At 34.0% G+C, this 17,726-nt stretch overlaps 1 protein-coding gene and 2 pseudogenes across 1 annotated transcript; 1 reads left to right on the forward strand and 2 right to left on the reverse strand.

The window, feature by feature from the left end:
* The first annotated feature begins 1,342 nt into the window (after positions 1-1,342).
* On the forward strand, positions 1,343-6,955 carry LOC116131518 (tRNA modification GTPase MnmE-like). The gene is made up of 10 exons (XM_031417162.1): positions 1,343-1,820; positions 2,341-2,479; positions 3,204-3,325; positions 3,501-3,704; positions 4,006-4,065; positions 4,918-5,056; positions 5,260-5,378; positions 5,513-5,737; positions 6,076-6,330; positions 6,834-6,955. Exons 1-9 carry the CDS (start codon positions 1,383-1,385, stop codon positions 6,268-6,270), a joined length of 1,641 nt encoding a protein of 546 aa, XP_031273022.1. The 5' UTR covers positions 1,343-1,382; the 3' UTR covers positions 6,271-6,330; positions 6,834-6,955.
* On the reverse strand, positions 6,597-9,538 carry LOC116131508 (annotated as a pseudogene).
* A 2,247-nt stretch (positions 9,539-11,785) lies between these two features.
* Positions 11,786-13,497, reverse strand: LOC116131509 (annotated as a pseudogene).
* Positions 13,498-17,726: the final 4,229 nt, after the last annotated feature.

The following is a 17,726-nucleotide window of genomic DNA, read 5'->3' on the forward strand; positions in this document are numbered from 1 at the left end:
CTACTGTGCAATATAGCTGCCCAAATTATATTGCTTCCGTAGGAAACCCTTTTCGATAATTCATTTACCGATTAAATGAATCATCTGGACAATTCATATACATACTTTATTTTAAATGCATGACTGAATAAAGGAAGCAATTTATATATATGAATTGAAGAACTCTTTCTTCTATTATTTATGATATATACATACAAGACAAAATGCTCTGAAACCGACAACATGAATGGTTTCTAGGGCATACACTAATATACATTAACATTTTTGGCCTTCGATTTGGCCAAAAACGGCTAGATTGGTGCATGGTTGGCCATGTTCGGTTGGTTGTCCGCCGTTTCGACGATGCCAACAGCGGCCGGCGGTGGTGGCCGACGGTCGATAGTTGTCTTAGGTGGCTAGGGGTATTTTGGGTATTATCCATATAAATAGTGAGGGTATTTCTATCTAAAAAAATAATATATGAGGTTAAATAAGTCATTTTGCACATTTGAGCTAATTGTTATTTAGTAGACATATGAGAGCTTTTGTGTCCAAAATGTTTATTAATTAAAGGTAAAATTAGTACGAACAGTTGATTACCTTGGTAATGGAAAAAATCACCCTCCCAGACAGTAATCGAATTACCCCCGTTTTTACCTATAGTAACCAGTAACCACTATTGGTATTGAAAGTTTAACATAATCTTTCATTACTTGACACCCAAACATAATAATTTCTGAAAAATAAGACAAATTACCGGTGTTATCCTTTATGACCCCGAAACAAATGCAACCAATGAGTAAACAACTTTTTCCCCACCAAAATAATGGCTTAATGACACTTTCTCACCCACAAACTTTTAAAAATACCATTTTACTAACCAAATTTATATTATGTTTCCGATTCTGACATTGTTGCAACCACATATCACTACTATTCTCTTCTTCGATCATCACTCACTAGAACCCCTTATATACTACTCTTGTCAACCCTGTCAATCACCAGCAATCGAGTAATTAGAGTTTACATAGTCACCCCTCTCAAGTCAAATTTTGATCAATTTCAATCACCAAAATTTAACATTTTACCACCAAAAGACTTATCGGCTTCCCCTTTTAAAAATTCTAATTGTCTGAATTGAGTTTGCTCTCTATTCGCCACTAAAATATATATATAGATAGTAAAATTGTATTTTAAAAGTCGTGGGCGGGAAAGTATAATTAAGCCATATTTGGGTGTGAAAAAGTACTTAACTTTAATATAATTGAGTTGTCATCACTGCGCGAGGTGTCGGTTGACAAATTTGGCACTAGAGCGATATGTCATCTACTTAAATCCTCGAGTCGTTTGCATTATGTTTCCTTATTAAGATGATGTTTTAGCAGCGGGTGGTGTTCTCACTCATGGCTCTACTCCCTTCCCTCCGTTCGATCATCAAACCACCACCGCCACTACTCTCCTTAGCTTCACTTTTCTTCCACAAATGCAAACTCTCAATACCAACTGCCACTAACATTTCCTCATCTCTTAAACCCAAAGCCCCAAACCCCCCGAAACATAACACCCTAGTATTCAAACCAGACGAACGCTTCCTTGCTGCTAACGGTGGGACTCAGGAGAAGTTTGAGAGTTCCAGGACTATTGCCGCAATTGTCACTTCCATGGGTGGCCCACCTGGCGCTGTGGGGATTGTACGGCTGTCGGGGCCCAAGGCCGTCGATGTCGTTGGCCGAGTGTTTAGACCCCTCAAGACAAGGAAGAGGAAGACTTCCTGGCGGCCCACTACTCATGTTGTTGAGTACGGTGTCGTTTTAGATGCTCAAGGGGAAGTTGTTGATGAGGTATTAAAATGTTTTATGTCCATTCTGGTTGATTTCGAACCTCGTCAATTGATGCTCTTTTTGGGTATTAATGATGAAAGAGTAAAAATTAAAATAATAATTTTAACAAATTAAAATAATAATTTTAACAAATTAAAATGAATGACATAATAGTCACTCCGATGAGACTAGTTCATTTGTAGAGTTAGTTCGTGCTTGTGATATGAAGAAAAACTTGAGGCTTTTCATTTCAATTTATCATTTTTAAGCTGTATTAAAATTGAAAAAGAAAAAGTATTTGTGGATAATTTGACATATCGAACACTTCTCTGTTTTATGAAGTCAATTGTCATTTAGAATGTTGGATTTATAATGGTTTTCTTTAGAATATAGTTTGGAATGAAAGTGGATAATCTGTGTTTGGTAAATTTTAGTTGCTTGAGTTTGTCTTTGTTGTGTATTTGTGCTTGTCACTGGACTAGAACGCGATTGTGCTAAGTGGAAATTTTCTTTCTTCTTTTTGTTCTCTTAATTATTCTAGGTTTTAGCTGTACCAATGTTGGCTCCGAGATCTTACACTCGAGAAGATGTGGTTGAACTTCAGTGCCATGGTAGTGACGTATGCTTGCGTCGTGTGTTAAGGGCTTGTTTAGAAGCTGGAGCGAGCCTTGCTGAACCAGGTTTACCGCTTTTTTTTTTTTTTAATCAAAAAAATTGTTATACATATTCATTATCAGATTATATCAACCAACTGTGAGATCTGGGTTTGTTTTTTCATCACCCCTGGATAGCTTAATTGTGTCTGTATTTAATTTTGTGGACTGTTTCTGCCTTCTACTGTTTTGAAGAGTACAATGTTGGTCCCTTTGTTGGGACGTTCAAAAGAACTCATTATCTTTTATGTCTCATCTGTCAAGATGATGTTATTATAGGTAGGAATGAGAAATTGATAGTTAGATCTGGAGTTATAATCTGATGGCCATGTTAATAGCCTCAAATTTGGTAGATTGGATTTTAACTATCCAATGTAGAACTTGAGTGTTTAGTGGACAGACATTGCTATTGGTTCTGACTTTTATGTATCTCTGTGTTAAGTAGGTAATACACTCTAATAGTAGTGGTCGCACAATCTTGTTGTAGCAGCATTCGATTGTCAATACTGTAAAAATGTTGTTATTCTTGTGCCTTCTACAAATGGATACGTATACGTATCCACAGTTGCAAAATGTATGTACTTGCATGTTCAACCACATACAGTTCTTCTTATGTTTGCTCTTCCTGACCAGTTCACCCTCATTGCCGTTAATGACTGGTTAGACCTATCTGTAGCTGAAAATCTTGGGAAATTAATGTGTACTTGCATGCTTACTCACATTCAGTTACTTTCCTTGTTTTCTATTTCAGGTGAATTCACTCTGCGTGCCTTTCTTAATGGCCGCTTAGACTTATCTCAAGCTGAAAATGTTGAAAAATTAGTTTCTGCAAAATCTGTCGCTGCTGCAGATGCAGCTTTGGCTGGAATCCAGGCATGTTTCCCTTACAGAAATTATATGTCAATTGCAGTTATTTCTTAGTTTGACATACTCTAGTGCATTAAAAATCTGGGACAGCTAGAAATGTAAATTCATTTTCTTTTTTTTTTTTTTTTTTTTTTTTTGGCATCAGAATAATGGGCCCTTAATAATTTGTTTCTTTTGGCAGGGAGGCTTTTCTTCTTTGGTCAAATCACTGAGAGCACAGTGCATTGAGTTGCTTACTGAGATTGAGGCTCGTTTAGATTTTGATGATGAGATGCCTCCACTAGATTTGAAAGTGATCATGGATAAAATACATGCCATGTCACAGGATGTAGAAAATGCACTGGAGACTGCCAATTATGATAAGCTTCTGCAAGCTGGATTACAGGTATAATTATGGATTATAATAAACATTTTGGCGTCATAACTCATGATAAATATTTTGGATCCTTTTATTATCTTACTATACAATAAAAGTGATTTGCTGCACAATTTTTATAGTTGTATGGGATTTTGGGACTTTGCTTAATACGCAATACTTTCATTATTGTATGGAGGGGCTCTTTATGTATCTTACTTTAGAAAAAGTATAAAATGGCCTGTGTATTTGAGGTATGTTACTGTAGATTCAGGTGCCTTCTTTAACAGGCTTCTGTTTTCTCAACCTTTTTTTATTCAAATACTTGCAGATAGCAATCGTTGGCCGTCCAAATGTTGGGAAGTCAAGCATTCTTAATGCCTGGAGCAAAGTATGTTGCATTAAGATTTTTCTTTTCCCCTTTGCTAGCAGGTGGTTACTTTTTGGCATGAGAATTACTTGTCCTCATGATTAATATATGTGGAGTTATCATTTTAATTTTGTTTTGGCATTTGCTGCTTAATTTTGATTTCCTGGACACATAATATGCACAAGTAATGCCTTCGGGTAAAGTAACTGCTTCTTGTTTTTGATTGAGATGCCCTATCTATTAGGGCCGTTCGTAACAGACATGTAAAATTTGTGTTATGAAACATCTGTACAGAAGTGTGGGCTGTATGGCTTTTATGCCAGTATTTGGAAATATGAGATAATTTGAGAATTGAGTTTATGTATCAAGCACAATAACGTTGAAGGATGTTTGAAATAGAAAATGGAGATCTTTAAGTTTTATTGCTTTTTTATATGAAATTATGGCTTTTCAACATGAGAATCTTAGTTCTATGTCGGTCAGGACCTACACAGGTAGTGTATACATTACTAGTGAACATGAGATTGCCTGTTCTCAAAATAGACAAGATTGGATTATAGTAATGTCTTTTATTCCTTTGATATTTCCTTGGATATATTAGGCTGTATTAATGTGCTGCGATTAACTTTTGGAAATACTAAAATGAAATTAATTTGGATACTATTCTTCTCTCCTTTTCATTTGGCCTGCAGTGGCTCTATGAATCCAATTATAGAAACTAGGTATAACTTGAATGGAAGAAGAATTCAAAAGAAATAATATACTTTATATAACTTGCTGAAGTATTTTCAGCCCTTTTATTTGTTTATTTTCTTTTACATAACTAGAGTTCACAACACCATAGTGAATCCATGTTTTATTTTTAGCGTGTAGACTGAGAGAGCAATAGTTACAGATATTGCCGGAACAACTCGAGATGTTGTTGAAGCCAGTGTAACAGTGTGTGGTGTACCTGTGACACTTCTTGATACAGCAGGCATCAGAGAAACTGATGACGTTGTTGAGAAGATTGGTAAGAGTGTTCTCTCTGCATGAACTTGATCTTGAAAGTTGAAACCACCTTTTGTGAAGTGACTAAGTTGAATTGTTGTAATTTGGAGAAATTTCGGAGATCAGTTCTAGATATTTGTTGGAAATGTTATATCATGCCTTGCTCAATATTTTTAAGAAGTTCATTCATTACTTGGTGTGTGACAATTGTAATTTCCCTTGCAGGTGTAGAGAGATCTGAAGCTGTAGCTCTGGGTGCCGATGTCATTATCATGACAGTGAGTGCGGTTGATGGGTGGACTTCAGAAGACACCAGACTTCTTGATAGAATTCAATCTAATAAGGTATGAACTAGTCATCAGTCTCATTGGTTTATGTAAGTTACTTGGTAGTCATCGTGGTCACCAATTTAAGATCATGTTGGTATATCATTTTTCCGTTGTTATGTGTGATCATCAGTCGCTCTTTGGAATTGCAGAAATCGAGTGGATCTTCCACCCCAATGATTCTGGTGATAAATAAAATAGACTGTGCTCTGTCAGCATGTACGGATTGGGTCAATAGAAATGGCAATCCTTTTAGCAAGCATGTTTCCACCTGTGCTGTTACTGGTGAAGGAATACAAGATTTGGAGACAGCAATCTCAGAGATTGTGGGTATCAACCAGATTCCAGCAGGTGGACGCAGATGGACTGTGAACCAGGTTAGCAACTACTGATGTGAATTTAACTCTTTTCTTTCCGAATTATTTTATGTTCTTGAGTGCCAAAATTTCCTAGATCATCATGCATTAATTACTCAGATCTGGGAGTCCTGGTTTAGTCCAAAGAGTTTTTTGAGTTGCATCAAGACTCGTTGCGATGGCGTAACTCTTTAGCTCTATGGGCCAGCTAAAACTTAGCTTGTGGGATTAGGATTATCAAGAACATCTTCTAACATAAATTTCTTTGTTGATTTTGTTGAGCAAAAAATGGAAGGGTGAAATGTTAGATTCAATTATGGGCTGATGGTTAGTTTTTTTTTTTTTTTTTTTTCTTTTAGAGACAATGTGAGCAACTTGTGAGGACGAAGGAGGCTCTTGTAAGGTTAAAATCATCAATAGAAGAGGAAATGCCTCTGGATTTTTGGACTATTGATTTGAGGGATGCTGCATTGGCCCTTGGGCAGATCAGTGGGGAAGACATCTCTGAGGAGATATTGTCCAACATTTTTGGCAAGTTCTGCATCGGTAAATAGATAACATTTGATCATGTAATAGGATCATTTAAAGCACAAGATTTTGCTTATATTTTCCTAAAAAATTACGGGGCTGATTATAACACTGAATCTTATTGTAGGAGGGTCCAAAAGCATCGTGCACAAAATTTTGATGACAATGACCTTTTTAATCTTTCGTCACAATGTTAATAAAGCGCCTTTGTTTGTTAGTATTGTACTGCATATTTGTGGACGCTTTGTTTATTGTTTTTCACCTCCGAATAAAATAATTTAAACTAGTGAGTGATGTTATTGACCCGCAAGATCCTTTTTAAAATTCCGAGTTACTGTTATCCGGAAAAGCTTCAACATGACTCACCATACCGTACGTAGTTAGTGGCCATGAGGCAGAGAGCATTCTTCTTATGCATGGTAATACCTGTTTTAACATCCAAATCTAAATCTTCGATGTTCATTCCATCTGGCATCTTTCAATCAAATTTGTAAGTTAGATCAGCAAGTGCAACCTCCACTGTCGCAAGTGCTATATACATTCATGGACACATTCTTCGCCCAGCACCAAAGGGGATAATCCCAAAGTGTTGCCCTTTAAAGTCGATACAATTACCAATGAATCTATCAGGATTAAATTCATTTGGGTATTCCCAAGCGTCAGGGTCCCTTCCTGCCGTCCCATGAATTCACAAAACGGGTGTTTCAGGAGACGGGTGTTTTAGGAGGTATTTTATGCCCGTTTATGGTGCAATTTTTAGATTCTGCTCTTGGAATTATTGGAATAATAATACTATATTTACAAAAAAAATTTACAGAAGTTTCCATATAAAGTTATGTGGCAAAAAATGAATAGAATAATAAATTTAATAAGTTTGACTTTTGGTTTCACTATTTCATTCATTTTTTGACACCTCACTTTGTATGAAAATCTTTGTAAGATAGTATTATTGTTATTGGAATTGGCGGTTGCAATCTCATTGTTTCTTTCACTAGAGCTTTAAGATAGGATAGTTTCTGAACATCATCTTCATCTACAAAACCCTTGTTCTCAATCGGGTATCTAATTTCTTCTTGAGCTTTCTTCATAGCACTAGGATTCTTCACTGCGTAGGTCATTGGCCCAAATCACAGTAGCAGACTGGCAGCAACTGTGTCTGTTCCACCGACAAATACACTGCAAAAACAAAACTAATTAAATCATTAATATCAAGAATATTTCCATTTGAAGCTACAAAAGAATATACCCATGGATTACCTTGAATAATTTCAAAACTGTAAGGGTAGTTTTCTTATAGCGTCATCATTTATCTTTTTATTTAGTTGTTGTAGTTAACGCAGTTTTTAATTTGGTGTGAATTTGTAGAGAGTATTGAATTATCAGGATCTCCTTGTACTGTAGTAAAAGAATTTTCAAATAAATAAGATTTTGTTACCACTATCAGTAAAACCCTGACCATGAGTCCATGGCTTCAACTAGAGAACATTAATATTAATTACACAGAAATCCATAAAATTAGTTAACGGAAATTAACATCCTCTTATTCATAGTTGATGGGAGTAAGGCAGAGAGCATTGTTCTTATTCATGGTGATACCTGGTACAACATCTAAATCTAAGTCTGTTTTGTTCATTCCAGGTGGCATTTCCCAATTGAATTTGTAAAGAAGATTAGCAAGTGCAAGCTCTACAGTGGCTACTCCCATGTGTAATCCTGGACAAATTCTTCGACCACCGCCAAATGGAATGAACTCAAAGTCCTTTAAAATCAATAGAACTGCCAACGAATCTCTCAGGGTAAAATTCATGAGGGTTCTCCCAAGCTTCAGGATCTCTTCCTATGGCCCATGAATTCACAAAAACAGGTCGTATTTCAAACCCGTCTATAATGCAATTTTCTGTAGTTTCTCTTGGGATTAGAAAAGGAATTGTTGGTTGCAATCTCATTGTCTCTTTCACTACAGCTTTAAGATAAGTCAACTTCTGAACATCATCTTCATTTACAAAACCTTTTTTTCCGATTTCAGATCTAATTTCTTCTTCTACTTTCTTCATTACTCTAGAATTTTTCATTAGATAGGTCATGGCCCAAACAATTGTAGCTGCACTTGGGTCTGAGCCACCGGCAAATACATTCTGCAAAGGAAAATAAATAAATAAAATAAGAGAAACAATATTTGTATTTTGAAGATTAAACATAAAATATTATGAAATTATAAGAAAAATATATATCACCATGAGAATTGCTTTGATGTGATCCCAAGAAATATCAACTTTAAGCCCTCCATCTTTTTGTATTCGAAGTAAAACATCAACTATATCCTCTTGTTCATTTTTGGGCGCCTTGGAATCTGAATGGTCTTGGATTATTTCCTGGAAGAATCTATCAAGTTCCTTGAAGTTGTTTTCAAGGCGTCTTTTCATTCCTGTCAGTTTGTCAACCCAGCCCATGAAAGGAAAATAATCTGAAAAAAGGAAGCTTCCCAACATGGCCTCAGTTTTATGAAGCATAGCATAAAATCTACTGCCTTCACTTTCATCACCCTCATACCTCTTCCCAAAAGCAAGTCTGCAAATAATGCTACTCGTCATAGACATCAGTAACTCACTTAAGTTGACAGGGTTAGAAGCACCAACTGATTTTGAAATCTTTTGAATCATACGGGAAACTTCGTCTTCTCGAGTGGGACGAAATTTTTGCACTCTATTTTGTGTTGAAGAGATGCATAACACATAATTTCCTTTTGTCCCTCCAAGACTCATTGTATGGTGCAAAAGCGAAGTCTAAGCCATTGTAAGTCAACTTTCGCATAGCAAGTAAGGCAGGTCTATTACAAAATGCAAGATCATGAGTCTTCAACACCTGTTTAGCCATTTTTGCGGACGAAAATATTAGGGTTGGCATAGAACCAATACGCAAGGACATGAGGGGGCCATACTTTTGAGAGAGTTTCCGCACATTTTCGGGGTCTGAGCTATCAAACTGTTGTAAATTACCGATAAAGGGAAGACCCTAGGGCCAGGTAACGAACGAAAGATTTTAATAATACTATACTTACAAAGAAAATTTACAAAGATTTTCAGGTGACAAAAAATAAATAGAAGAGTGAAACAAAAAATCAAACTCATTAAATTTACTCTTCCATTCATTTTTTGTTATATCACTTTGTATGAAAATCTTTGTAAAATTTCTCCTCAGTGTAGTATTACTCCAAAGATTTATGGGGGTTTGGTATCTCTGAAGAAGAAGCAAGAGCAGGATTGGCAGAAATAAAAGGACAATAAGCAACGCCATTAGTTTTTAACTATACAACAATTCGAAAAGATACCCCACTAAATAGGCATCAAAATTTAACAATATAATCATTTAAAGGAATGTGCATTTATAATATTCAGTTTAATTATTTGATATCTCATCTAAATCTAATATAATCCTACTTAATTAACATTCACTCTTTTTAAAGCAAAATCACTATCTTTTTCAAATCTACGTTACATAATTATTGATAATAAACAAAGGGGTTCTACAGCGTTGTAAATCCATATCCAAAATTTATATGGTGCTATGTGAATCCCTAGAATCATGTGAAGTGTGTGGCTAAACCAATAAGGAAATCATCTCTAATAATGCCATATAAATCGTTAGAAACATGTGATTGAGTATCTAAAGTGGAGCAGGCTACATGACACAAAATATCTTTCTAAAAGGGAACCATTACGGATATATAAATTACATATTTTTCCATCCTAGCAGGGAAGAGGAAAGTAATACTCAATTTTAAAGTTAGTAAGCAAAATTTCATACTTGATCTGATACATACATATAGAATTATGTGGAAAGTTGTATTTGATGAAAGTCGTATGTACTCTGATATGAATCTTTCAAGAGTAATTTTGTTAAAGTTATCACTTAACCTAAGATTAATATTTAAATTTAACAACTTGGTTTAGATACTCTAACAATCAAGTTTTCACAAAAAGAGTCCATTATCAATATTTATGTGATAATTTGACTTTAGTGGAAAATCAAAATAAAATCATTTCAATTAATGTATATGTTGATGCATTTATAAATTTGTAAGCTATCTATTTGACCCAGGAAACTTAAATTATAAGATCAAAACTCAGTATTAATTTTTAAGTCTGACAAATCTCAACATACTATATATATAAACAAAAATAATATATATATATATTAACCGTAGGAGCAGATAATATTTTCAATTAAAACATTAACTTAATGGATTACATTTCTTGAAATTTCAGAAAACAAGGTGCATCAATGATTTACGTATTGTGAAACAGAAAAAAAGAAAAGTAAATTGGAGCTGGATTGGATTTCAATTTTCAAGGATAAAAAAGCCAGATGTTAAGTTTTAAATTAAAAAAAGAAAAAGAAACCTCTACTATAAGTTATTACACATATTTTAGTCATTAAAGAGGTAATATTTCATCACCTTCACCGTGTGGTCTAGTAAGCAATCACTTGCAAATAAAGAATATTCTTTCTTCCTTTCTTTTCTAACTGAAACGCGCAAAATCGAAGGATCTCTTTAAAAATAAAATAAAATTCCTAATTCATATCTCTTGTATCTTCGCAATGAAGAGACCGATCGAAAAGGAGTATGGAATTTGTGTTGTTGCATGTATCACCATTAGCATTACTTTTTTTTTTTTTTTTAATTTTCTTGTATAGCGCCGACTTTGGTCTATAAATTGTATATTAATTAGAACTAATAAGGTTAATGGTAAATTTGGAGTTTAGGTGATTTAATTTGAAAGTTCTTGGAATTGAGAGATGTGAGGGCGAAGAGTTTTGTAAAATTGTTCCTGCCTACAACGGCAGATGGATTCCAAGGCTAATTATTAAAAACCCTAATTGGACGGGAAAGGATAAATAGACAGTAAATGTTGGATATTAGAGATCACAAATGGGACGGATAAATTCACTTAAAATAAACCCAAAATGCTTTGTATAAATTCATCTTTGAAGAGAGTGGAAGTAAACTTGTAATCAAAATGTGTTTTAATATTGTTAGAATCTCACATCGACTAAACACGTTCAAGCCTACTAATTTATAAGAGGAGATAATCCTCTCATTCAACAAAGTCTTATTAGGTGAGAAGTCAAACCTATCTCAAAATTCTATCATAAAAAAAGAACTGACAAGAGAAGAGTTGAAGGAGATAGAAAAAAGAAGAAAAGCAAAGCAAAAGGAGAAAGAAAGGAACACCACCGGAAAAGTGAGGTACACCGACGCAAAGCCCGATGCCGGGACATGGCGCTGGCCCATCCAAACAATATGGAAATAAGTTAAAAGATTGTTACCCGTATAAGTAAAAAACACGACCAATATGACTCTTCAACTCAGTAAGCTTAAATAGATTTATGAAGATTTTGAAATTTGAACGAGGCAATGAGAATTTTAAAATATTGCTGTGAATTTATGATCAAATTAAAAGTATATATATATATATATATATATTGTATTCCTTAGTGCAACAAACCATTAAAATCTGTTTATGTTCTCTAATACGGGAAGCAAAAGTTGAAAACCTGGACCATGACTCTTCCAACTAGAGAACATTAAGTTAACGGAAATTAATATTCTTCTTATTCATAATTGATGGGCGTAAGGTAGAGAGCATTCTTCTTATTCATGGTGACGCCTGGTAAACACTCCAAATCTAAGTCTTCCTTGTTCATTCCAGGTGGCATTTTCCAATCAAATTTGTAAAGAAGATTAGCTAGTGCAAGCTCCACCGTGGCTACTCCCATGTGTAATCCTGGACAAATTCTTCGACCACCACCGAATGGTATGAACTCAAAAGTGTTGTCCTTTAAAGTCTATAGAACTGCCGTTGAATCTCTCAGGGTAGAATTCATCTGGGTTCTCCCAAGCTTCAGGATCTCTTCCCATCGCCCATGAATTCACAAAAACAAGTGTTTTAGGTCGTATTTCATACCCATATCTATGATGCACTTTTCAGTTGTTTCTCTTGGGATTAGAAAAGGAGCGGTTGGTTGCAATCTCATTGACTCTTTCACTACAGCTTTAAGATAAGTCAACTTCTGAACATCATCTTCATCTACAAAGCCTCTCTTTCCGATTTCGGATCTAATTTCTTCTTGAACTTTCTTCATTACTCTAGAATTTTTCGTTAGGTAGGTCATGGCCCAAACAATTGTAGCTGCACTTGGGTCTGAGCCAGCAGCAAATACATTCTGCAAAGAAAAATAAATAAATAAAATAAGAGAAACAATATTTGCATTTTGAAGCTTAAATATAAAATATTATGAAATTATAAGAAAAATATACATTACCATGAGAACTGCTTTGATGTGATCCCAAGTAATATCAACTTTAAGTCCTCCATCTTTTTGTATTTGAAGAAAAATATCAATAATATCCTCTTTCCCGTTTTTGGGCACCTTGGAATCAGAATGGTCTTGGATTATTTCCTGGAAGAATATATCAAGTTCCTTGAAGTTGTTTTCAAGGCGTCTTTTCATTCCTGTAAGTTTGTCAACCCAGCCCATGAAAGGAAAATAATCTGAAAAAAAGAAGCTTCCCAACATGGCCTCAGTTTCATGAAGCATGGCATAAAATCTACTTCCTTCACTTTCATCACCCTCATACCCCTTCCCAAAAGCAAGTCTGCAAATAATGCTACTCGTCATGGACATCAGTAACTCACTTAAGTTGACCGGTTTCAAAGCAGCAACTGATTTTTATATCTTTTGAATCATACGGGAAACTTCGTCTTCTCGAGTGGGACGAAATTGTTGCACTCTGTTTGGGTTGAAGAGATGCATAACGCACAATTTCCTTTTCTCCCTCCAAGACTCATTGTATGGAGCAAAAGCTAAGTCTAAGCACTTGTAAGATAACTTTCGCATAGCAAGTAAGGCAGGTCTACTACAAAATGCGAGATCATGAGTTTTCAACACCTCTTTAGCCACTTTTGTCGATGAAACTATCAGGGTTGACATAGAACCGATACGCAAGGACATGAGGGGGCCATACTTTTGAGAGAGTTTCCACACATTATCGGGGTTTGAACTGTCAAACTGGTGTAAATTACTGATCGAAGGAAGACCCTTAGGACCAGGTGGCGAACGAATATTTTTCGTTTTATATGTTTGGAGAAGAAACAAAAGCAGGATGGGCAGAAACAAAAGAACTATAATATATAGGCATTAGAGATTAAACAGTAACATCGTCTCAATGAACGTACGTCACTTGCATTCATGGTAATTATTTGTTATTATACTAAATTAATAGTATAATATTATATTTATAAAGACTTTATACAAATTTTTTTTTACAAATTGACATGTAGGATTATGGTTAGATGAATTATTATAAAAAACCAATTTAATAAATACACCTTAAATAACAGTAAATGATATGATAATACAAAAATAATGCTACGCTATTTTGTATAAAGTCTTTATAAGTATAATATTATTATTTAATATTTACTTTTTTTTTAGTACATCATATACGGTATCTTTGTCAATTTTTTTTTAGGTAAAATATCTTTATCAAATCTTGTTACGTCATTGTTATCGATAGATAATATAGTGTAAATTTTTATGCGAGACTCGTGTGAATAACTAGAAACATGTGGGGTGTAAAGCTAACCCAACAGCAAAAGACTCGTAAGTGGATTGAATGTCCCATATTATATGTGAATACCACAAGAAAAAAGACTTTTCTAAATAGATTTGATTCGGAACTACTGTATGTCTAAGGTCTAATATTGAAATCATTTCCCAGACCTTAGAAAGAAAGGATCTGTGGAGAAATTTGTGTTATATATATCCATGTCAACAAACAATTGTAACAATTCAAATACCTTATTTCTCATCCTAGGAGGAATTTTTTTTTTTTTTTTTTTTGCACTATTTCAAAAGCACAAGAACTCAATTTTATGAATATTTGAAATACATTATTTCTCATCCTAGGAGGAGAGAGAACAGATACTCAATTTAAAATGAGTAAACAAAATTTCATACTCAATCTTATAGATAGAATTCTATGGAAAATTGTATTAGATGAAAGTCGTATGTACACCTCGGAAGACAATGTTTCGAGACTAATTGTGTTAAAGTTATCACTTTACATAAGATTACTATTTATATTTAACAACTGGTTTTAGATATTTAAATTTAACAACTAGCTCTTAAGTTTTCATAAAAGAGTATATTTATGTAATAAATTTGTTTTAATACATGTATATCACTCTTATAAATTTTTAAGGTATAGTAAAACCTCTCTATAATCATAATGGTAGGACTAACTAATTTTATTATTACGAGGAGGTAATAATTTAATAGAGGTGTAGTTACAAAAATTTCTTATTTCATAATCCATGTTTTAGTAGAACAATATTATGATTTCAATTCATGTTTTAATAGTATTAGGGTTTTAATTCAGCGTTTCAATTGCCTACTTTTGAAATGGATAAAAGATCGTGTCTTAGAACCAATAAAGATAATTGTCTTTGATGGAATTGTAAATGCAGTTACTGCATGGTCAATTGATGTCAAGCTGCAGACAATTATCAATTGTTTTAAGCATTAAAAAATTAAGACCCCCGGTGTTGATGAATTGCAAGTTACAATTGAAGTGGATGAGGGGAATCAAAGAGTCATTGTAAAATTAAGTGATCAGATTCGACAACTTCACTACATTAATCAAATGGATATTAATGTCTTCCTTAATCATCCAAATGAGCAACAAGTCATGTATGCTTTAACAGAAAAATAAATCATTGCTACAATTAGACAATAAAAAAAATGAAATAATTATAAGGATGATAGTACGGAAGTACAAAAAGTTTCATACCAAAAAGCTCTAAACATGCTTGAAAAGCTAGAAATGTTTTGGCTTCAACAAGAAAATATTTATGCTAGCGAGTAATATACCCGCAAGTAGAGTTGGAAAAGTAACCCGCCCGGCCCGACCCGACCCGGCCTGTAACGGGTTACTGCTTTTGGCGGGTTGGTTCTAACCCGCTCGCCAACAAAGGCAGGCGGGGTTAGGCCCGCCATGTTTGGGGAAATGGCTGGCCCAACCCGGCCCACCAACCCTAATCCGCCGGGTTAGGTTGCGGGTCGGGCCGGGTTAACCTCCTTTTTTGATTTTATTTTATTTTATTTTTGATTTTGTTTTATTTAGTTAACTTTTCAAATAAATAATTAACGATTTATAAATGAATAAATGTAATTGTTTTTAGTTAACTTTTCAAATATCAATAATTAAATTAAATTAAATATTTTTTTATTAACATTTCAAATATTAATTCAATTTTAATACAATAAAATTGTAATATAAGAAAAATTAGATTTATTCATTCAATTGATGAAACTTTAGCATAAGAATGAATTATAGTTTATACAAGACATGGAAATTTAAGAATAAGACTTCAATATTTAATTTTTTTATATTTTACATACCATAAAAAATAATAATAACAATGTGTCAAATATTACGAAGTTTTATACATTTTAATATTTATGATTTAAAAGTATAGTTTAATATTATTGTGTAAAATTATTTGTAAGAGTTCAATCATAATAGTTTAATTAAAAGAATTAAAAAAATGGGGGAAACTTGAAAAAAATAATTAGTTTTTAACTTTTTTGGGGCCAACCCGACGGGTTGGCAAGTTGTAAACAAATAGCAACCCGTCGGATTGGCAGGTTGCCATATAGCAACCCAGCCCGCCTGGGGGTTGCATGCAGGTTGGGTTCAACCCGACCCGCCTATAAGGCGGTCTGGGTTGAACCCTCTCTAATGCGGGCCGGGTTAGGGTTGACTCGCCTAACCCGGCCTATTTGTTTCACCTTTACCTACAAGTTAAAAGATATGGTAATAACTCTAAAACATAACTTATTGTCTCAAACAACTTTAGATAAATATTTTATTTCATCTTAAATTTTCAATGTAATATAGCATATATTTTTTTACAATATACATATAATTATTACTATGTGAAGACAACTTTCCTTAAGACGAGAATTAGAAAAATTATAACTTATTACAATGTGGAGTTTATTTTTATTTATAACTATCCCAAATTGGGAATATAATTTTTTATGACTATGTAGAGTTTATTCCTATATAAAGTATCACTATGAAGAGGGTTTACTGTATTTATTTGACTTAAGAAACTTAAACCATAAGATAAAGAACTTAATCATAGTACAAACCAGAATTATATATTTAGCGTAGTGGCAGAAATACTTAAAATTAAAACATTAACTTAATCAAGTTGGTTTACTGAGATTTGAGAGAACGAGGTGCGTTAATGAATTAACGTATTGGGAAACATAAAAAGGTAAAGAAAATTTAAGCTGTCACTTTAATCCTTTATAAATATTTATTATAATAATCAGTTAATGAAACAACTACATTTTAACCCCATAAACTAACAAAGTTATAAAATAACCATATAAATTTCAAGCTTTGGGATGGCAACGGCTAGGCAAGCATTGGGATGGCGACGGCCTGGCAAGACCTGGCATTGCGGCCCTGAGTTATAACACATGTTTTAGTCATTACAGAGATGATGTTTCCTCACCTTCAAAATGTGGCTAAGCAACCACTAGCAAATAAAAAAAATCCTTTCTTCCCAAAGTCTTTCTTTTCTAATTAGAAGATGGGGAAGCGAAGGATCTCTTTTAGAAAAGAAAATGGCGAAGGAATATCCTAATTCAATTCTCTTGTATCTTCTCAATGAAGAGACCAAGAAGGAGTTCTCCAGGAGTATAGAATATTTGGTTGCATGTATCACCATTAGCAGTAAATCTTAATTTTATTTTGAATTTCTAAAATGGTGCTCTTTTGATAATCACATGGGTGGTTGCATGATAAGAACTAATGAGGTTAACGGTAACTTTGGCAATTTTGGAGTTAATTTTTGGTGATTTAATCAGAGGAAAAAACTTGATGAGTTTTGTAAAATTTGCCTGCCTACCACGGCAGATGGATTCCATGGCTTATCAAAAACTCCTTGGACGGCAAAGGATATATAATATAGTAAACCCTTGGACATTAGAGAGTAGAGACAACAGATAGGACGGTAAATGCATTTAAAATAAACCCAAAAAGTTTTTGTATAAATTTATCTTTGAAGAGAGTACGACTGGTAGTATAACTTTGTAATCAAAATGTGTTTCAATATCAAAAGAGAAGTAACAAGGGAAGAGTTGAAGGAAATAGAAAAGAGAAGAAAAGCAAAGCAAAAGGAGAAAGAGAGGAAGGCCACAGAGAAAGAGCATCGAAGGGTGGAAAGAGAAGAGAGGAGAAAAAAAGAGAAGAAAGAGGAGGAAAAGAAGAAACATGCAAAAGAGGAAATCAAAAGGAAAGAAGAGAAGGAGAAGAAGAAACGTGAAGAAATAAAAAGAAAGGAAAGAGAAAAAAAGCCTCAAAATACTGAAACTTAATGGCCTTTTTCTTGTTAACTGATAT

The sequence above is a fragment of the Pistacia vera genome, unplaced genomic scaffold (genome assembly GCF_008641045.1).
Source record: "Pistacia vera cultivar Batoury unplaced genomic scaffold, PisVer_v2 Contig234, whole genome shotgun sequence".
In the NCBI taxonomy this organism is placed as follows: domain Eukaryota; kingdom Viridiplantae; phylum Streptophyta; class Magnoliopsida; order Sapindales; family Anacardiaceae; genus Pistacia; species Pistacia vera.